We start from the raw sequence: 22,703 nt of genomic DNA on the forward strand, positions 1-22,703 counted from the left end.
CCTCAAACTGCCACTGATCCCATCATGTTTGCCCAGGGTCCAATCAATAATAAAGACGGCCCTGACGCTTTGGAGTAACATGTCCGGTAATGCACATTATCAGCCAGCAATAGTGTGAATCCAGGTTTAAAGCAGTTGTATAGTGTTTCTTTTAACATTTACCTGCAGGTAAGCCTATAATAAGGCTTGACTGTAGGTAAAAAAAATATCCACTTGCAATGAGCCGCACTGCAGCGGCACAGGGGATTCTCGGCTGAAAGCCCGGCAGACGCTGGACCTTGCCGGAAAGAAATCTCCCACGCACATGCACGTTAGTGACAATATCGCAGCTCCAGCCACTCACAGCGCCGGAGCCACGATACCCGGATTGGGTGAGATGTCAGGGCCTCGTTCTAAGGTAAGTATTTCATAATGAGCTAGTATGCAGTGCATACTAGCTCATTATGCCTTTTGCCTTGCAGGTCTGAAAAAAAAAATGTCAGCGGGTTTACTCCCGCTTTAAGCTATGTTAATAAAAGGTGACTATTGTAACCTGGCAATATAAGACTACATTAATACTCCTGTGTTTTTCACATGATACAATTTCAGGGTAGTGTGCTTCAGACTTGTTTTAGGCACTTTTTACTCAGTGTGGAAATTGTGGCAAAGGAGCATCAAGTAGCCTTGTCTGAAGACCACTCTAGACAAGGAGCTGTGACTGCACCCTTATTTATTTTCCAAACCCTATTACTGACTTTTGCTGTACATCTCTGCAAATATAGAAAAAAGTATACAAAAAGGCATAAAAAAGAAACAAGATGCTTTAAAGTAATGTGTGGCAAAGAAGGTGGTTTACCAATCATCATTTACTCATTACACGATAGCATGCAACCTGACAGCCAGTGGTAAGTCATAAGTAACTTTCCAGTGCCATTAATTCTGAATGCCACCCCGACACACCTTCAATGCACCACCACACACAGATGTGAAATTATTTGCGTTGTGGTGGGTTTCAGGTGTGTTGCAACCTGTATTGTGGTGCATGGCAGTCTATTCAAAATGATTGGGTTCTTCAGCTGGGAGATCTGTTTGCAACATTCCCCAAGAAGATTTTGAAGATCAGGGGTCTCAAACTGGCGGCCCTCCAGCCTTTGCAAAAGTACAAGTCCCATCATGCCTCTGCCTGTGGGAGTCGTAATTGTAACTGCCAGCCTTGCAATGCCTCATGGGACTTGTAGTTTCGCAAAAGCTGGAGGGCCGCCAGTTTGAGACCCCTGTTGTAGATGCTGGAGGTTGATTAAAACCACCATTATCCAGGCAAAACTGATATAGTTTTGGGTGGACTTGACCAAGGAAAATGGACCATGTCCACACTGTTTTTCCACAGCCATCTGCTGTTTTCAAGAGCAGAATAGCAGTAGATTTAGAAAATAATTCAAGAATTCACTATATGACATTGTAGAAGGTGTTCAGTAAAGTTGCTCTTTGTCTAACCATCCAGAAAAATAATCAATGGCACATCAATGGAATAGAAAAACCTCAGTGTTTTTATTAAGGCGTTTTACAACTCGCCAATTCTTCTTCAAAAAGGCCAAGTGTTTGTAGTTTAACTCAATTAAGTCAGCATCCAGCATAATTAGACAGGAAGAGCATTGACCTAGCTTTCATATAGCATGAAGCTTTGGCACACTGTTACATTTTTTAGGTAAGCTGTGCTCTTTTTAACATTTTGTTAGATGTTTGGATGAGGTCAGATGAATGAAAACTATCTAATAAATGTGTGCTAATATTTAAAGAAAGCTTGTTTCTGTGACTGTTTTGTGAATTTCTATGCACATGGACATGCTCATAATTTCCTTATTGCAATCTTTCCCAAAGCTTTTTTTTTTTATATAAATTCTTTTTCTCAACCTTTTTACCACAGGAAACCTTAAAATTATTTTAATAATTGGGCTTCAGGGAACCCCCTCCTAAAAAAATGTAATCAGGAGTCATTGTCAAAATGCCCCCTATTTTGATGGTCACTGGTAAAAAAATCCTTCCTTACAGTGGTGGTCAGAATTCCACCCTTATAAAAAGCTAAATAGATCATTGATGTCATATGGCTAGTTCTGCCAAGGGGCATTGGATCTAGAACTATGGTGGCACCATCAGATAAGAGGTCAATAAATCACAGTTCAAGGAATCCCTAACAGGAGGAGCTTTATACTGCGTGCACACAAACGGACATTCTGAGAACGAAATCCTGGGATTTATTTCCGACGGATGTTGGCTCAAGCTTGTCTTGCATACACACGGTCACACAAATGTTGTCGGAAATTCTGATTGTCAGGAACGCACTGACGTACAACACACTATAAAGAGGAAGTTCACTAGCCAGTGCACCGCCCTTTGGGCTCCTTCTGCTAATCTCGTGTTAGTAGAAGTTTGATGAGAGACGATTTACACTTTTAAGATCGTTACTGCTCTTCAGATTGTGCTTGTGGGTTTGTATCTGGTTTTCAGTACGTGTAGTCAGTGCGTATCTGGTTTTCAGCACGTATTTTTATATTACGTCTTTTTTTTTCAGTGCGTTCTTGTCCGCTCGTTTCTGAATTTCAACTCACTCTTCTCAGGCCTTTCTGATTTTCAGTGCGTTCTGTTAGCTTGACTGTTTTGAAGCCATGTTGCGGGTACGTACTCATCGTAGAGTTCGTGCTGTGCAGGGGCTTGGTGTTGGGGTTCTTACTTTGACTCAAGCCCAGTCCATGAACAGGGCAGGGAGGAGTTAATGGACCAGGAATTGGTTGCTCCAGCATGACCAATTCTCCCACGTGCCTTTGTTGTGGGAGATCCGTGAGAATAATTCTGATGATTTCTGGAATTATCTCCGGATGACGGACCCCGTTTTTCACCGTCTGTTGGCTTTGCTGTCCCCTTATATTACGAAGCAGGACACCTGCATGTGGAAAGCCATCACTTCTGAACAAAGGCTAGTTTCCATCTTGTGGCACTTGGCGTCGGGGAACAGTCTGCAGGACATCAAGTTCTCGACAGGCATCTCCCCCCAGGCTCTGGGGATCGTTATTCCAGAGACCTGTTCTGCCATCATTCAGGTCCTGCAGAAGGACTATATTAAGGTAAGTTTTCTCCTTTCCATCACATTATATGTATTTAATGTTTGCTAATGTATTGTGATTCTTTCATCATTCCCTAATTACCATAATTGCAATATGCTGTGAATGTCCCCTTTGTCCTCATGCATGCTGGGAGTTTTTAAAGTTCCTTTTTTGTTCTTCATGCATATTTGCCTTCTCTAACCTCCCCAGCATGCTATCCTGGGCCCATACACACCTAGCCTAGTCACTTAACAATGTATTTTGTCAGCTCCATAGTAGTGATTTACCCTAAAGCTTTTTTTTGGGGTCACAAAATCGTTTGGAACCCTCCCTCCCCCCAACTGCTAAGTCAACCGATAACAATACTCTATCTGCTGACTTTGCCAAACCCATACACACTATACCTTCCTCTTTTGTGGTCATATTTATGGATGAATTCACCAAAGCATGTAGTGAAAGGGCCTGCCTGAATACTTTTTAATGGTACTGTTTTGTTCTCCTATTATCTTGAAAGGTAATTGCAGAATGTAAAAATGTGCTTCAATTTGGACAGTGTGTATTCATATTTTTGGATTATGACACTTCTTACCTGTCCAGTGGGCTGCCAATAGTGTAAGTAAAGGAGGGGCTGGCCAAAGTAACACACATTATTTATGCATTTAGCTCTCAATAAAGTGGAGAGGGTTACCTGTCCAAAATATCTCCCCCGCCCCTCCCCCCCCCCCCCCAAAACTTTTACAATGGGCCATCAGAGGGAGTGAGGAATCTGATAAGTGGACCTTTTTTTTCTTTAAATACTCCTTCAAATAAATGTTATATTTATGTTGGATAAGGATGTTTGTGTCTAATGTGCTTACAATGTTATGTGCAAATGTCCTATTTTTTTTTCTTATTTCACTCCACAGTTTCCTTCACTGCCACGGGAATGGCAGACTGTGACTTCCCAATTTGCCCAGCTGTAGGACTTTCCCAACTGCGGAGGGGCAATAGATGGGAAACACGTCCACATAGTCCCACCCCCCAACTCGGGGTCATACTATTACATACTATTACAGCTGTAAGGGGTTTAATAGTATTGTGATGTTGGCAGTGGTGTGAGCGACATATGATTTTCTCTATGTGGACGTGGAGAAGAATGGCCAGATGTCGAATGGTGAAGTCATTGTCCAGACCTAGTTCTATGGATGGCTCCAGAGTGGTGGCTTGGGATTGCTACCTCCGGAAGAAAACGTGGCTGGTCTTCCATTCGTCTTTGTCCCTGATGAAGCATTTGGGCTGGGTGATCAGCCGGATGCGGCTGTTCCCGATGAGGACCCTCACCCCGGACCAGAGGGTTTTTAATTACCGGCTGGCCAGAGCCAGAAGAGTGGTGGAGAATGCTTTCAGGATAATGGCCAGCCGGTTTTGCCTATTCCTTATGCCAATCAACATCGCGGAATATAAACTTAACCATATAATCCTTGCATGTTGCATTCTCCACAACTTTTTAAGGAGAAATTCTATGAACTGAGGCCGGATTTCAAGACCAAACCCTGACGGCGCTTGAAGCTGGCCGTCCTGGCTTGCCCCCCCAAAGCACCCGCGAGGTCCCTCTAAAATACATGGAGTACTTTGTGGGTAGGGGGGCCATTGATATGCTAGAAAATGTTTAAGAAACCTATTTTAACTAAATTTGTATTTTAAAATGAAATATTTCCTTTGATTTACTGCTTGTGTTTCTTTTAGCTGTCTCCTAGCTTCTCCAATGGGATTTTTTTTTTGCCCATTTTCTTCAATATTGCAAACGTAATTTCTTTGATACATGAGGTGACAATCTCTTCTTCAGCTAACTATTATCTTGTGGTTCTGCTACACGCACATCTGGTTTTTGTTGTTAATGTATATAATGGATTAATGCTAAAAATCTTCACCATTTTCTGCACCATGAATTTATTTTTTGGAGTGACGAAAATGGCCTGATTGATGCAAATTATAAAGCACTGTGGGTGTTATTTGCAGTATAAGTGCACTTGAAAGCGCATTGAACTGCACAATTGAACAATTGTAGTGCAAAGTGGATTTGCCTTTAGTAAATAGCCCCCATTGTCACTGTAAACAACAACTTAAGCATAAAAAAAAGATTATTAGCCAAAATTATTATTAGTCAAAGACTATTAGCGCTTAATGAAAACACACATCTCATTGCTGAAAGTGACACAAAACTCTGGTATTGCTCTCAGCATCCTCCAAATCTCCACATGCCTTGTTTGTTGTCCATAGGCCCACTGTAGCCTCTCTCACTCCCAAGATGGGTCAGGGATAGGGATGAGCTTCGTGTTCGAGTCGAACGTACGTTCGACTCGAACATTGGCTGTTCGGCCGTTCGGCGAATTCCGAACGTTTGGGCCGTTCGCGTCAAAATTCGAGTGACGCGCGCACGGACCACAATGCACTGCGGTGGCGCAGTGCATTGCTGCCCCATGATTGGCCAAGCATGCACTGTGACCCCGCATGCTTGGCCAATCGCAGCGCCGGCAGCGAGGAGAGCCATGATTGGCCACAGGCATCCTGCCTGTGGCCAATCATAGCTCAGGCTGTGTAGTGCACGCCCCACACTATATAAGGCCGCCTTTGAGGCGGCCTCGTGTAGTGTGTTACTTAGCATCTGAAGCAGTGGGTGTTCTGTGTACCTTCAACACAGTACACACCAATCGTTTTTGGCTGATTTCCTATCTTGCTGCTGTGTAGTGGTTGTTGTCTGTGCCCTGACTGCAGTATACACCACTATATTCACCTCACCTATATAGCTAGTGATCTAGCTTTAACCACTTAACAACTGCCCATTGCCGATTAACGGCTTCAGGGGGGTTGTTTAACTCTGAGAGGCCGTTAATTAACGGCCTCCCAGAGTTCTGCTCTCGCGTGCCCCGAGGTGTGCGCACTCGAGAGCATCCGTGACCGCCGGGTCGCATCACGGATCACGGTAAACGGCCGCTCATAGCGGCCGTTTACCACGTGATTGCTACGTCAAATGACGGAGTGATCACTTGGAAACAAACCGGCGTCATGTTATGACGCCTGTTCCTCCCTCCCCTCTCTGTACCGATTGGTACAGCGGAGGGGAAAGAGATCGGTGTCAGCAGCGATGTGGGCTGCATCTGCAGTGCCCACATCGCTGCTCACCGAATTTAACCCCTCAATTCCCTGCCAATACTCTGCAATACCAGTGCATACTCTGCAGTACCCTGCCATTACTCTGCAGTACCCCGCCATTACTCTGCAGTACCCTGCCATTACTCTGTAGTACTCCCCAATACTCTGCAGTACCCCGCCATTACTCTGCAGTACCCCCCAATACTCTGCAGTACCCGCCATTACTCTGCAGTACCCGCCATTACTCTGCAGTACCCCCAATACTCTGCAGTACCCTGCCATTACTCTGCAGTGCAGTACCCTGCCATTACTCTGCAGTACCCCCCATTACTCTGCAGTAACCCCCATTACTCTGCAGTACCCCCCAATACTCTGCAGTACCCGCCATTACTCTGCAGTACCCCAAATACTCTGCAGTACCCTGCCATTACTCTGTAGTACCCCCCAATACTCTGCAGTACCCTGCTATTACTCTGTAGTACCCCGCCAATACCCCGCCAATACTCTGTAATACCCTGCCATAAATTGCCATACCCAGCCATACTCAGAGATACCCAGCCATACTCGGTGATACCCTGAAATACCCAGCCATAGACGCCCCCCACCCCTCACCGCCCTCCGGTGCTTCTACCAACTCGCCAGTACGATCAAAGCCAGAATCTTTTTTTTTATTTTTATTTCAGGCTTCCCAGCCTAGAGGTGAGATGTGGGGTCATATTGACCCCCCAGATTTCACTGTAAAGAGGACCTGTCACCCCATATTCCTATTACAAGGGATGTTTACATTTCTTGTAATAGGAATAAAAGTGATCAAAAATATATTTTTGGGGAAAAAAATGTCAAACTAAAATAAATAAAGTAAAATGAACAATAAAAAAATAAAATAAAAATTAAAGCGCCCATGTCCCCATGTGCTCGCATGTGCCACACATGTGAGGTATCGCCGAGAATGTTAGAGCGAGAGCAATAATTCTAGTCCTAGACCTCCTCTGCAACTCAAAACATGTAACCAGTAAAAAAAAAATTAAAGCGTCGCCTATGGGGATTTTTTAAGTAGCGACGTTTGGCGCCATTCCACGGGCATGTGCAATTTTGAAGAGTGACATGTTTGATATCTATTTACTCAGCATAACTTCATCTTTCACTTTATGCAAACATTGGGCTAACAAGTGGTTAATAATAGAGCTTGCAGTCAGTAGTGTTAGGAGATAGTGCGTGCTGTCTGCGTGCTCTGTACCCAGTACATACCGCTATAATATAGGGCAGGCCCCTACTTTCAAACATCCAACTTACAAACATCTCCTACTTGCAAACGCAAGGAGACAGCAGCAAGTGAGATGAAAAAAGATGGACGACAAAACAAATTATACAGGGGTGATAACCCTTCCCTATGTTTTCCAAAAAGCTTAAAGATAGTTTTTTTGACTGGAGCTACACTTTAAAAATGTACCGGTTGAAAATGACAAACAGATTCAACTTAACACAACAAACCTACACAGTCCCTGTCTTGTTTGCACCACCTGTATACTGCTGAGTATATAGGGCCTGGGGGCCACACGCATTTCCTTTTTTTAATATGGGTACGGGGTTCCCCTTAATATGCGTACAAGACCCAAATAGGCTGGTAATGGGCAGGGAGGGCTACCCATGCCATGTTTCTCAATGATTTTCAACCATATTGCAGGAACCAGATATAACATTAAAACCGCAAGCAGTTTTAAATGGTGTTATTTCCGTTTAATGTCATTTTGTGCAGGGACTGTTCTAAACACGGGAAACACGTGGCACTTCACAGGCATACTACAGACACCCCCCAGGCACCATATTTAAAGGAATATTTCACTTTTTTTTTTCACTTTAATCGTCATTAAAATCAGTGCTCCCGCCAAAACGGCAGTTTTTAAAACTTTTTTTTGCAGTGACCCATGTCCCCTGAGGCAGGAGGCAGGTCCCCAAACCCTTTTTAGGACACTATCTTGCATATTAGCCGTTAAAATTAGCACTTTCCAATTCGAACGTTCGAGTCCCATAGACTTCAATGGGGTTCTAACGTTCGTACCGAACGCGGGGGTCGTTCGCAAGTTCTGGTGCGAACCGAACCGGGGGGTGTTCGGCTCATCCCTAGTCAGGGATTTTGGCAATAGGGATCAAAGAACAATTTTTTTATGAAAAATAGATTACAGTGCTATTAAGTAGTGGTTATGTAAGATTATTTTTGAAATATAAGGATATAGATGTAAAATAAGAATCAATTGCACAGAGAAATATGCACTGCCAAATTGATTATGTTATTCCTGAAAACTATGGTTTACTAATACAGTGTTAGGGTATCCCCCAAACCTGTCATGTTGCCTTTGAATCCCTCCACACTTTTTTCTATTTTTTGCATTTGCAAAGGTTCCCCACAGCTCTCAAAGAGGACAAAAGTGGCCATCAAGCACAGTACCACTCATTTTTAATTTTTTTCTCTATAAACAAAAAAATTTTGAAAAAAAAAAACTAAATGTATTACTTTTTGCTATAAAACATATCCAAAAAAAAAAAAGAAAAAATCAAATGTCTTTATAAATTTGGGCCAATATGTATTCTGCTACATATTTTTAGTTAAAAAAAATCCCAGTAAGCGTATATTGATTGATTTGTAGAAAAGTAATAGCATCTATGAACTATGGGATATTTTTATTTATTTTAATTTTATTTTTTTACTACTAATGGTAGCAATAAGTGACTTATAGTGGGACTGCAATGGACATTCTGGCAGTAACTGACACTTTTGACCCTTTTTGGGGAGCAGTGACACCAATACAAAGATCAGTGCTAAAAAAATATGCACTGTCACTGTACTAATAACACTGGCTGGGAAGGGAAAGCAATGCTTTATTCAATATCCACTTACATGTAAAAAAAGCTGCATATGAAGGGTGCTGTGGTATCGTGTGCGTTGTCCCCAAATGGCCGACAAGGTGGACTGGAGGGCAGCTATGTGGCGTCCAAAAACACTGGGGTGACAACTGATGCTGACGGCATCAACGAGCTCCGGGATGAACACCGAAGAACCGTGGATGTACACACTTGGCTGAGCAGCCGCTCAAGCAGTCCGTTACCTGCTGTGTGGATGGACAGAGAAATTGGATGATCGTTCCAGGCCTCTGGAGGTGAGAGCTCAGCACATTGGATGATCATTCCAGGCTTCAATCATGTCTCCAAATGGATCACAGATCCAACAAGCCTTATATGACCCCCCTGAATAAGGGTGGTCACTGGCTTTCTGGTAAAGCCTCTTGTTTTATCTGTGATGGTGGTCTCACGTGGTCAAGTGTTCTTATTTCACTATTTATGAATGATTCACCTTACAACGCACCAAGATTCATTATGAACTGATGTCACAAATTTAAATATATCATAATATGAATATTTTGTGCATTATTGATATACTGGACTTTTGAGCTTGATATACTGGACTCAATTTATTATTGTCATTGATTTGTACGGTTCACTATTTTGGATTTTTGCACTAATGCACTTTAATATGTCAGCTATATTAATTATCATTTTTTATTATCATTAATTTATTTCAATAGCGCTGCACTTTTTTTGTTATATATTTGCCTTTTGCCTACTATCAGGGTTATAGTGCACAGCTGCTGTATGTTATTGTGGTTCGTTTTAGCGCAGATATTTACTTTATTTTTATTTATTATTATTATTATTATTATTATTATTATTATTATTATAGTTATTTTTTATTAGTAGCCAACTGACTGTTTACAGCTCACCTGCTGCTTGTCTTTGGTTTAGATATACTTTATGGAGCAATTACACAGGCCCTCGGCATTAGGCGAGCTGAGGGCAAGTGTTGAGCTACATTGGGGCGGGGGGGGGTTGGTAAATGCCGCCAGCAGCAGTGGTTGAACAGGAGCCATTCTCTTAGCAGGGCCTGGCATACAGCAGGAGTCAGCAAGGAACTAGATAAGGTGAGGGTGGGGAGGGAGGTTTGTAGGCAGCTGTAGTGCAGAGCAGCCTACCTGGCTGCAAGAGGAAATGGCTTAGCAAGTGTATATAGTCACTTTTCGGCCGATTTTATATGTTTATGTGTGCATATGTTCAGAGCTCTTTGGCCTCTATAATTGTCTCCAGCACCATTTTGGAGAAGCCTGGTGTCCTGATAGGACAAGCAAATCTCGGAAGATTTGGTCGTCCATTTTTGGGTGGATATCTTATATAGGAAAACCCAGCCACATTGAGAACAGAACATGTGTGTGTGTAGACAGGGACAGAGATCCACTTGTGAGGGAGAGTTAGGAGAAGATAGGGAGAAGGTTCCGGCCTGTGAGGGATAGTTCAGGGTTCCTACGGAGTCCTGTATCAACAATCCTGGTTGGATGAAAGACTCCCCATTGCAGATAATAAAACCAGTGCCCTCGCTGTGAGGGAGGGACAAGTGTATCAGATGCCTATATCCATCTGCTGAAGGAATACCACTGTTACCAGGTTACGTGTGTGAATATCAGCTTCTACTGATATGCATTGTGTGTTTGGGTTTATACTGTGTCAGTCAGTGGAAAGTGCCTATAGTGCTGATGAATACAACCACCGCTTAAATCAGAAGTGACTGTGCCTTGTATCTGTGCCTCCATACTTGGAGTGAAACTACTTACATTACTTCTGTAAATACTCTTTCTACTACCGTCTCTCCGGTAATAAACGTTGCCTGGTTTATAACGTCAGTACGTGGGATTCCCTCAGTGAAGCCGCTACACCCTACACCTGCTTACAGGTTGGGCGGGAGCTGCCAAGTTTACTTTTCCTATTATCAAGCTGGTGATTGGTTGCTCAGACCACCAAGCCACCAATCACCAGCTTGTTGATAGGAATAATTAACTTCCGGTCTTATTATCTACTCTCACCTCAGGGCATGTACTCCTGAACTAACAGGTAGTCATACAAGCAGATTCCAGCGGGGGCCCCACTGAGGAAGTTCACAGGATTGTAACGCGTACAGGGGAGAGCTGCGTATGATGTCACCCGCTGCTGCCCTTCAAAACCAGACATGCTTTTTTATGCCTGTACCAACCGTTTGAAATGTGAGTAGTCCGTGTTTGGACGTAAATACATTGTTAATCAATACACAGTGAGCACTTAGATCTTTTTCCTTTTATCATTTATGGTCTGGCATCTGTATTTATTTCTGAGGAGTCTGGAAGTGAATGTATTATCTGCTTTAACCCATTTGGTATATTGGGAGCCGCTTGCATGACTACCTGTTAGTTCAGGAGTCCATGCTCTGAGGCGAGGGTAGATTATAAGACTAGAGGTGGAGGGACAGTCACCTAATGTGGATTGTATCATCACTGGTGAAGGCTTTCTGGGACTTGTTGTCTATCAACTCTCTGGAATTTCTCTTATTATTATACTGAAAATACTTTCTAAGTCTTGTTGTCTATCAACATTTTGGAAGTTTTGTTAGCGCTGCACTTTTACCCTGTTGTAGCATTATAATATTTACTTAACAAGGCAGTAATGATGTGTACAGTGCCTATAGTAGACAATCATATTTTACCCTTATTTTATTTATCACAGTCAGATCAATTAAATATGCTTTATGTTAATATTGTTAAAGTTGTTGTTTTTAATATTTAGTTTTTTAACGTATTTCTGCATAAAACATTTAACAATGTAAGTTCATGAGATAATTTACGTGGGCGTGTTTAGGGGTGGAGCAGGGTAGGGGTTGGGTGGGGCAACTGGTGGCGAGCAACTTTAGGACTTGAAATTTTGAGCCCTACATTACACTGCTGTCACAACTCACATTGGCAGGTGTTAGGCCCCTTTCACATTGGGGCGGTGCGGGCATTGGCGGTAAAGTGCCGCTATTTTTAGCGGTGCTTTACCGTAGTTTTAGCGGCGGTCTGTGGCCGCTAGCGGGGGTTAAAAAAAGGGGTTAAAAAGGGTTAAAACCGCCTGCACAGCGCCGCTGCAGCGCCACTTTGCCGGCAGTATAGCCGCACTGCCCCATTGATTTCAATGGGTAGGAGCGGTTTAGGAGCGGTGAATACACCACTCCTTTCACCGCTCCAAAGATGCGGCTAGCAGGACTTTTTTCAACGTCTGGCTTTCACACTGGAGTGAAAAGGGCTGTTTTTTTCAGGTGCTACACAGGCACTATTTTTAGCGCTGTAGTGCCTGAAAACCGCCCCAGTGTGAAAGGGGCCTCACAGAGACAGGTCACTAGGGGGCTTCCATCAAACTTTTGCTATGGTGCCTCATGAATTGTAGTTACGTCCCTGGTTCTGAGGTTGAATCTCATCGCTAAATAAATGCTTGCAGTTGCATTACAACAGAGAAAAGAAGCTGCAAAATCACAAAAAAATACAACTGTCACTTTGGTTGCAAGAACACATTTATGCACAAAATATACACGCAAACTAATGATCTAAGATGCAGTTGCATAATAAATATTCCCTATACTTATTGTCCCCTCCACCAAAGTACCCCACCCTTTGAAAAATAAAGTGCACCCATAAATTTTACAGTAAAACCTTGGTTTGAAAGCCTTTTGCAAGACAAGCAAAATCTTTAAATAAATCTTGACTTGATATACAAGTGATGTCTTGATATACAAGTAGCGTCATGTCACAACTGAGTATAAAAGAGAGGAGAGGCGCCTCTAAGTGCAGCAATATGGTTACATTTAATGAAGGTACAACATTTAACAATTCACATGGTTGATGATTAAAACAGGCACATCTAAGTATGCAGGCACCCGGGGTAAAGCTGTCCACATAGGCCATCCTCCTCATCACCATCAAAATTGTCCCTTCCACGTTGCGCTCCATGAGCGGTTCAAGCCTCGCTTTTAGATCGCTCTACTGCAGGGTAATCTTCCCGATCAGGATTGCAGACTGAGAGTGGTAAGAGCTAGTGGTGTGGGGGATGGTCTCTGTGGACAGCTTTATCCCGAATACCTGCATACTTAGATGTTCCTCTTTTAATCATCAACCATGTGAGGTGCTAAATTTTACCTTCATTAAATGTAACAATATTGCTACACTTAGAGGCGCCTCTCTTCTTTTTTTATAGCTCCTGCTGGATTTTGCTTCTAATCCTCTTGTGGAGGCTTCCATTTGTGGATGGACATTTTATGGTTACACAACCTGGTCACATTTCTATAATCTTTTTATATGGACTATAAACTGAAGGACCTATGAATATATGGTTGTGGACCTAATCATTCACTTATGGGGAAATTCGCTTTGATATACAAGTGCTTTGGATTACAAGCATGTTTGTGGAGTGATCCAAAGTTTTACTGTATATTTTATTTTACTTTATTTTATGGTGATGCACATTCTTTACTACAATATGATAATGTTTATAGTGCGTATGGCTGATTTGTGCTTTGATGAAAGATGATAGAAAATGCTTTGTGACTGCAGCAGACGAGACACACAGTTGTTTTTATTCAGCAGCAGCCTTGGGGCCCTAGAGCGTTTGTATGTTTCACTTGTGTGGTTGGGGAAGGATCCGCTGCTAAAAAAATAATGATGTCGAGTTTTTCTATATCACCATGCACTGCAGTTACTAAATAATTTCTTCCTATCTTTTCATGTTTTATCCCAGATGACGTCCGGAAACTGATGCGGAAGTTGGATATCATACCTTCTTTAATTGCTCGTCTTGTTCCAGAAGGTAACTCTCTGAATCTGCAAAATATTCTGTTGTCAAACCCAGCCATCTGCTCCAAAGGCTCCAATGTAACCAATATCTGCTCATACGGATTACATTAACTGGTGTTGCAGCCTCCGTAAAACTATTAAATGATTTATAGAATATAACACTTGAAAAGAGCTTTAACCAAGGGATCCGACTTGCCAAATGTGTACATTAAATTAGGCTTGCTGTGTTTTCCAGTATAGCTACACTGACATACTGTTATTCAGAGTATTTATACCAAAGTTTAAGTACACCAACGTATAACATAACCACTTTAGAATTTGAGAAAAAAAGAACTACAACCATTCGGTGAAGACATACTGACGTTTGCGGTCTGTCCTTGCTTTTAACTGCTATTCATGCAGAGATTTTAATCTTGGTGTGTGGCCAAGCCTTCTTTGCAGAATTATAACTGAGCAGGTCTGAACCAGGGAAATAAAATGCTACTTTTATTGTACTGTAAGATATTCTCCAGTTCTGCTGTGTCTAAGCTGCATTGTGAATTTGTGTAATCAGTGGTTCAAAATGAATGTCACTTCTCCCCTGTCTAATGCAAGGGTTACAATATGTTTTGCTGGCCATCGTCGTCTTAATTTTTTGCCATGGTAGCCCCCTAAAAATGATACTTTTAGAGCAACCTTTTTCAACTAGGGTGCCTTGAGGTTTCTCCATGGGTGCCTTAGAAAAATGCCTAAAAATTGCCCAAAAATCATATACAAACTTGCCTTTTAGTTACACAAAAATATTGTTTTCATTGTACAGCAAGAGGATGTCAGTCATCTGTATAGCATCTTTGTTTAATTCTCCCCTTCCCCTCTCCGTCAGCACTGGGGTCACATTACCTGAGAGATGCAGAAAAACTGAGGAAGAAGAGAAAAAGTAGGGTTGATTTACTAAAGAAAAATAGACTGTGCACTTTGCAAAGTGCAGTTGATACAGAGCTTAGTAAATGAGATAAGGCTTCACTTTGCAAAGGGTACCCAATCATGTGCAAAGAAAATTTGGATGATGGAAGTCAGCAGAGTTTCTGCTCATTTACTAAACTCTGGAGCAACTGCACTTTGCAAAGTTCACAGTCTTTTCCCTTTAATAAATAAACCCCATTTGGAATATTAGTCAGTACCAGTGTGCAAAGGTGTATTTGATTTGGAAGAATAAATCACCTCTAACGCGGGGTGTCCATGTGTGGATGTTGATGCATTATATAAAACTATTAGGCCGCGTACACACGCGCGGACTGTTGGCCCAACTTTGTCCGTCCAACAGTTTGAGCGAACAGTCCGCTCAAACTTAGCATGGACGGACATGGCCACACACGACGGACGAACAGTTTGCTGAAACCGTGCGCGATGACGTGAACGGCACGTACGACGGGACGAAAAATACGACGTCCTATACACTGCAATGCAACCTTCCGACGTGGAAATCCTTTCTGAGCATGCGCGAGACTTAGTTGGCCGAACAAGCCTACACACGAGCGAACAGTCCGCTGAAACCTTGTTTCAGCGGACAGTTTTTCGGAATTTCCGTAAGACCTTGTTCGGCCAACTGTCCGCTGAAGCCCCACACACGAGCGGACTGTCCGCCCAAACACTGTTCAGCGGACAAGGTTGGGCGAACAGTCCGCGCGTGTGTACGCGGCCTTAGAATAGCTTTTTACATTTTAGAATGGGGTGCCACAAGGCTGTCCAAAATTTTAAAGGGTGCGCCGAGACTGTCCATAATTTTAAAGGATGCCTTGAAAAAATATTGAGAAACACTGCTTTAGAGTATGGAATATTCTAACTCACCCACATCACCAAGTGCAGAGCTCAGCTGGATCACAGCTATCCTTCTGCAGATATGGACTTTCATTGAGTGCAGGGCTCTTGGGGGGCTTTAGTGAATGATTTGAAAGAAGTGTAGAAACACGCAAAGCAAATTTGTACTTTGGCCATTCAGGGCAGAGAAACGGGTTTGCTTGATAGCTTGCCCCTCCACAGGTCATGCTTCAAGTAAGTAGGTCAATTTTTTTTTTTTTCATTTTACAGAGTAGAGATGGATTAGAACACCTATTAGGTTTTTACTGCTGCCCCTGCCCCCAATAGGGAGATTCACCCTCTCTATTTATCCTGTTTACTATTATTTTTTTATTCATTGAAGATGAAAGTAAAAAATAATCCCACATTTTGGACTATCCACAAAAAAGTAATAGAGGGAAAATTATCCAATGGGGACACTAGTTATCGTGACCTGCGGCCCCCAAGGGATTCCCTTAAATTGCAGAGATTTTCTTTCTCACTTCCAATCTTGGCTATGAGACAAGAAGTGAACATAAATCTCCCCAATGGCACACAACTATCAAAACAAACTGGGGTTCTAACCCTTCCCTACTCTATCCAAAATTAAAAAAAATGGTGCCTATAGTTCTACTGTAAGCTGTGTATACAGTAGTAGATCTTTGAATGAACATTCGTACAAATATTAGTACGAACATCCATTCGAGAATTCTCAGTACTATTGACGTGTAAGCAGGTTGAAGCAGTCAGTAGGTGCTGTTCCGGCTTGAAGGGTTGAGGCTAATGTTTTGCCTGATCTTTTAGTCTTTTGGCGGATTCCTGTTTGGGTCCGGCCCACTTGCCCTGTGTGATATAAAAAGGGGACTGTGGTTCGGTATGCAGTCTTTATTGTTGTTGGCCGCGTAGGAGAGAACTTGCAAGAGAAAGACCAAGGCTTTCCAGTGCAACCTTGGGTTGTGAGACCTGTAAGGGATGGAGACAGACAAAAAGACCTGTAGAAGTGGGAGAATGTCACTTGTCATGGCCTGTAACAGAGACATTTGACATGGGGTTTGCCCTGAAGACACCAGCGCTGGAGAAATGCTTCTGAAAAACGTATGATTGCTGGACTACACTTCTGCAGTTATGCCGGGGCAGCACACAAGCCTATAGCTATAGTTAGGAAACTAGGAAAGCATGTCTTGCCTGTTGGATTGTGATATGTCTATTTTTGTGCTTTTGCCAAGTAAAGTATTGAACTTTGTTCATGCCTGGTTTAAAGCCATAAAAAAAGTGTATCTTACATAATCAGCACACACGCACAGTTAACCAGTGGGTCTTAACACATTGGGGTATAAAGATGTCAGCGTGGAATGGAGTAATCTTAAGACATAAGTAGTTGCCAAGAGTTACGGAAGTGTAACAAGCACCCCAGTGTATAGATTGCATTCATATTTTTGCCATCCAAATGCATTATTTTAAATTTTTCTACATTAAAGATGGAGTCCACTGGAAAAAAAAATATTAAAAGCCAGCAGCTATAAATACTACAGCTGCTGACTTTTAATAAATCGACACTCACCTGTCCCAGGGTCCAGCGATGTCGGCAGCTGAGGCCGATCGATCGCTCGGCTCTCAGTGAGGGAATCAGAAGTGAAGCGTTGCGGCTTCACTTCCCAGTTCCCTACTGCGCATGCGCGAGTTGCGCAGCGCAATGGTAATGGTCCGCGCTGTCTCTGGGACCCGTGTGTGTCCCAGCAGACAGTGCACCGGGACAGGAAGAAGCATAGACTCCCGTGGGAGTCTATGCCCGGAAGTGGGTGCAAATACCTGTCTTAGACAGGTATCTGCACCCCCCTCCCCCCTGAAAGGTGCCAACTGTGACACCGGAGGGGGGGGGAGGGTTCCATAGACCATTAAATAAAAGCCTGGTGGATATTTTCTGCTGTCCCATATAGCAACATTTTGGAGATCTATCAAAGACGCTTAAGAGTCCAGGTATTCCCAACACCAGACACAAGTGTGTCTGACCCTCAGACTAAAAATCTTAGGGTTCATTATCTCTAGTGACTAGCAATACGAGGGGCGAGTGTGGCACACTACACAGCTTGTTTACTTGAAGCACTTGAGCAATTTTTCTGAGGATTTTGCAGCACTGAGCACCTTATCAATGATTTCTGACTATATATTTTTCATGTGTTTTTCACCATCAGTCACTGTTACTTATTTTGGACTGTAAGCGCTGTATTATTGTTATTTGATATGTTTTAGGCCTGGCTCACACTACAGCGATTTCAGACTGGAGTTGCACAGAATCGCATAACAAGGGAGATCACATTATTTTTCCTTTCCTGAGCTGCTTCAGTGCGATTTACAGTTCGATTTGGCCCCATAGAATATGCAAGCCACATCCAAAATGCAACCAAAGTCACACTGCTTAATCTCACTGAAAATTGCATTGCAGTCGTGTGATCCGAGCCTCAGACATCAATATAAGCATAAGCATTTTTGCATTTAGACAATTCAGTGAAGTATATTTGCATTTATCTATTCTTTCTCCTATTACAGAGGAAGTAGTGGTCCATGAGTTTGCCACTCTTTGCCTAGCACACATGGCTACTGACTATTCCAACAAGGCAAAGATATTTGAACTGAATGGCTTAGAACATCTCATCCGTTTACTAGGCAGTCCTGATCCTGATGTGAAGAAGAATTCTGTGGAATGTATTTATCTGTTGGCCCAGGTAAAGGAATGTTCTTCATATTAGCAGTTTTGTTACTTTGACATCTTGTAATTAAGAATGCGTTTGACTTTAATCCAGGACTTCCAGACGCGCAGTGCTGTGTGTGAAAACAATGCTGTACCCCCGTTGTTGGAGCTCTTAAGGTCAGACTACCCGGTTATTCAGCAACTGGCTCTGAAGGCTCTTGGCAGCATCAGCTGTGAAGCAGACTGCAGGTTGGCTCTCAAGGAGAACCAAGCTATGGATCATCTCTTAAAAATCCTGGAAACAAAGGTATGCAATCACAGACTATAGTTGCGTTCTTTTCCAGAACTAGATGAACACATACATGATTAACATAATGGGGTTGATTTACAAAAGGCAAATAGACTTTGAAAAGTGCAGTTGCTCCAGAACTTAGTAAATAAGGCAAAGCTTCACTTTGCAAGGAATACCCAATCACATGCAAGGAAAAAAAAAAGCATTTTTTCTCGCACGTGATTGGATGACGGAAGTCAGCAGAGCTCCTTTACTAAGCTCTGGAGCAACTGCACTTTGCAAAGGGAACAGCTTATTTTCCTTTAGTAAATCAACCCTACAGAGTCATTCTTTTCTGCATCTATCTTGTCTGACTTGTTCTTCCCAAGTATTTAACCAAAATATAAAAGATTGCAGGCAGTAATAGGTTTACATTGTCTTAATCTTAGAGCTCTCCAGCTAGAACCAACAGATTGATTTTGCTTTTATCCAGTATACATACAATTAAAGTGGTTATAAAGAGGTTTATACTTAGTATACTTATACTTAAAGTTATAAATAAGTTATACTTAGAACTTATACTTGCTCTGTTCAATGGTATGTTCTTCAAGGACCAACCACATTTTAATTCACGTATGTGCAGACTGGTTGTGCAGGAGTTGATCTACTGATCGACGCCACCAGATATAGCCAGCAGCGCTGGTCAGTATATTCTGACAGAGGAAAGTCTCCCTGCTGTCAGAAAACAAAGGCTTAGCGGGAGGGTTCCCTTATCCACCTGGAGTGTGTGGATGGGAGAATTGAGTCATTTTTTTCCCGTTCAGAGTGAATATTAGGATTACAGGGAGGGTTATTTTGTTTTCTTTCAAGTAGCAGGTTGAATGAAAAAGTGACTAAATTCTCAATGTGGATGGGGGTATCTCTCCCACTGAGTTATTGTATTCTGACAGCAGGGAGCTTTCCTTTCAGAATACACTCATCAACACTGCTGGCTACAGCCGGCAGTACGGATTGAGAGAAGTTTTCCAGCAGGCTGTTTGTACACAAGTCGATGGATAGATTGACTTGTGTACAATCAGTCTGCCCATACACGGATCAAAATGTGCCTGGTTAGCATTACAAGGAAGGCTTGTGTTGGGGTTGGGCTTACAGTGGTGTTAGGCTGCTTTCGTACTGCAGCCGCCCGAGCGTTAGCGGTAAAGCACTGCTTGTTTTAGCTGCGCTTTACTGCTGTTATATTATATTAGGACGGTAGCGGGGAGCTTTTAACTCCCAAAAAGGGGTTAAAGGGTTAAAAGCATCCGTTGCAGCTCTTTTGAAGCGGTTTTTAGCCTCTTCGGAAGCGTTGCCTATTCATTCTAATGGGCAGGGGCGATCTGGGAGCACTATATACACCGCTCCTAAACCGCCCCAAAGATGCTGCTTGCAGGACTTTTTCTAACATCCTGCAAGCGCACCACCCCAGTGTGAAAGCACTCTGGCTTTCACACTGAGTGGCAGGGGAGGCAGTTTTCAGGTGCTATTTCTAATGCTAAAATGCCTGAAAACTGCCCCAGCGTGAAAGGGGTCTAAGTGTTTGTATTAAAGAATAGTGTCAAGGTTACTGAGAGGGATAAGGGAGGAACCCCCCTTAGGGTAGGCCATTGTGCTAAGCCAGTGCTAATGCTGAAAGATTATTGGGTTGATTTACTTAAAGCGGGGTTCCACCCTAAAGTGGAACCTCCGCTGATCGGATCCCTCCCCCCCTCCGGTGTAACAATTGGCACCTTTCAGGGGGGAGGGGGGTGGAGATACCTGTCAAAGACAGGTATTTACACCCACTTCCGGGCATAGACTCCCGTGGGAGTCTACGCCATTTCCTGTCCTGCTGCGCTGTCTGCTGGGACACACACGGGTCCCAGTGACAGCGCGGAGAATTCCTATTGTGCTGCGCTACTCGCGCATGCGCAGTAGGGAACCGGGAAGTGAAGCCGATTCGCTTCACTTCCTGATTCCCTCACCTAGAATGGTGGCGGCAGCAGCCGAGGGCCGAGCGATCGATCGGCCTCGGCTGCTGGCATCGCTGGAACCTGGGACAGGTGAGTGTCCATTTATTAAAAGTCAGCAGCTGTAGTATTTATAGCTGCTGGCTTTTAATATTTTTTTTTTTTGGTGGAATCCCTCTTTAATCTGGGGCACACAGAATTTGGTGCAGCTGTGCATAGTAACCAATAAGCTTCTAACTTCAGCTTCTTCAATTAGGCTTTGTCAATGAGTCTATGTTCACATTGAAGGCAAGTTGGAAATTATGCAAGTACAGCTAAACTCGTACGATTTCAAACCCGCATTTCATTGCGGGTTCATGCACAAATGTTTGTTGAAATCGCCCCCCACTACCCAGCACTGCAAAGTTGGCGTTGCACCGATTCGGACGTTGCCATTGCTGGCAATAGGCTGCGATTTGGCATTCGATTTGCCATGTCAAATCACATGTCAAATCGCCCCGATGTGAACAAGGGCTAAAACAAAGAAGAGATTCTGTGTGCACCAGTTTTAGTAACTCAACCCCATTATCTTTCAGCATTAGCACTGGCTCAGTGCAATGGCCTACCCTAAAGGGGGTTCATCATCGATTTCAGCTTCAGGAATATACAAAAATAGTTTCCTACAAAAAATGCAGTTGTTATATCTTAGTAAACCAAATTTCTGTCTATGGTCAACTGAAACGCTGAAACAAAACTAAATGCTATGAACGTGCAGAGGTGTTTTGTGGAACCTACAATTTTTCCATGCCGTTTGTTCTATATTGTACATCTCCAAGCCCTTTTGTCTGCCTATGTGCTCATTATGCCTTCTTAGGAGCTTAATGACTTACACGTGGAGGCCCTTCTGATAATCGCTAACTGCCTTGAGGACGCAGACACCGTGCAGCTTCTCCAGCAGTCAGGAGGACTCAAGAAGATTCTGACCTTTGCAGAGACTTCCCCCCTGGCTGACATACAGAGGAATGCAGCCAAGGCCATCGCCAAGTCAGCTCACAATGGTGTGTAACATTCAGTGCAAAAATTACATTTAGAATAACATATGTGAATTGTCACAGCCCAGAACGATTTCTCTGATGGTTGCCACTGGATAATGTCAGCCGTTTTAAAGATTGTCTTTTCTTTACATCAGACAATGGCACAAATTCATTGAGATGATTGGCTTATAGCTTAGAGGCCAGAATCTTTTCCATGCATTATTAAATTTTGCTTTTATGTCGTGGAGCTAAGAATTAAAGTGGAATTACAATGTGTGTTTGTGTATATATATATATATATATATATATATATATATATATATAATCATTTTATTGTAAATAATCAATATTAAGGTTTTAAACGCCTTGTTTCTATGTATAAATTTGAAATTAATATTTGCATGGGAATATCCTTGACCCCTAGATATACAGGCTCTGCTTTCTGCTCAATAAGAATTAGTGTCTCTACTTATGTGCCCAACACCAACCAACACATACCCAGCAGCTCAGTAGTAATTAAGCATATGCACGGAGCAACTATATTTAATCACTGGATATGTAGGCTCTACTCCTTGCTGTGCCTAGCTGCTCCTCATTACACTGCAAGACTATTGTCCTGTATACACGATCGGACTTTCCGACAACAAAACCATGGAATTTTGTTTGAAGATTGTCGGCTCAAACTTGTCTTGCATAGACACGGTCACACAAATGTTGGCCAACAATTATGAACGTAGTGATGTAATAGACATACTATGTGTTTTTTCAGCTCTTTAGCACCACCCTTTGGGCTCTAATGCTAATTTCGTGTTAGTAGAAGTTTGGTGAGTGTCTTTTCTTTTTGTGTTTTTTATTTTGCACTATTATTATTATTATTATTCTTGATATCACTTGAAAAAAATCCTTGGAAAATGTGTTTTCAATAACTCCATCAGTATCACCAGCAAAGCAGTTTCATTATTATCCCATAAAAGAAGAAGAGAATTGTGCGCTGCATTTGGAGAATTTGCCACGTCACGGATGTTAATTCTCCATTACGAATGCT

The 22,703-nt window shown here is 42.7% G+C and overlaps 1 protein-coding gene across 2 annotated transcripts in view; it reads left to right on the forward strand.

Annotated features, from left to right (window-relative positions):
• Positions 1-22,703, forward strand: part of ARMC3 (armadillo repeat containing 3) — a 128,478-nt gene that overhangs the window by 37,215 nt on the left and 68,560 nt on the right. For both annotated transcript variants that reach the window (XM_077490960.1, XM_077490961.1), the window contains 4 exons: positions 13,830-13,898; positions 18,248-18,423; positions 18,502-18,696; positions 21,499-21,682. In XM_077490960.1, the coding sequence (XP_077347086.1) occupies positions 13,830-13,898; positions 18,248-18,423; positions 18,502-18,696; positions 21,499-21,682 (624 nt within the window). The remainder of the gene's footprint in view (positions 1-13,829; positions 13,899-18,247; positions 18,424-18,501; positions 18,697-21,498; positions 21,683-22,703) is intronic.

Source organism: Lithobates pipiens, unplaced genomic scaffold (genome assembly GCF_037356315.1).
Source record: "Lithobates pipiens isolate NorthernLeopardFrog02 unplaced genomic scaffold, aLitPip1_a1.2 Scaffold_19, whole genome shotgun sequence".
Classification (NCBI taxonomy): Eukaryota; Metazoa; Chordata; class Amphibia; order Anura; family Ranidae; genus Lithobates; species Lithobates pipiens.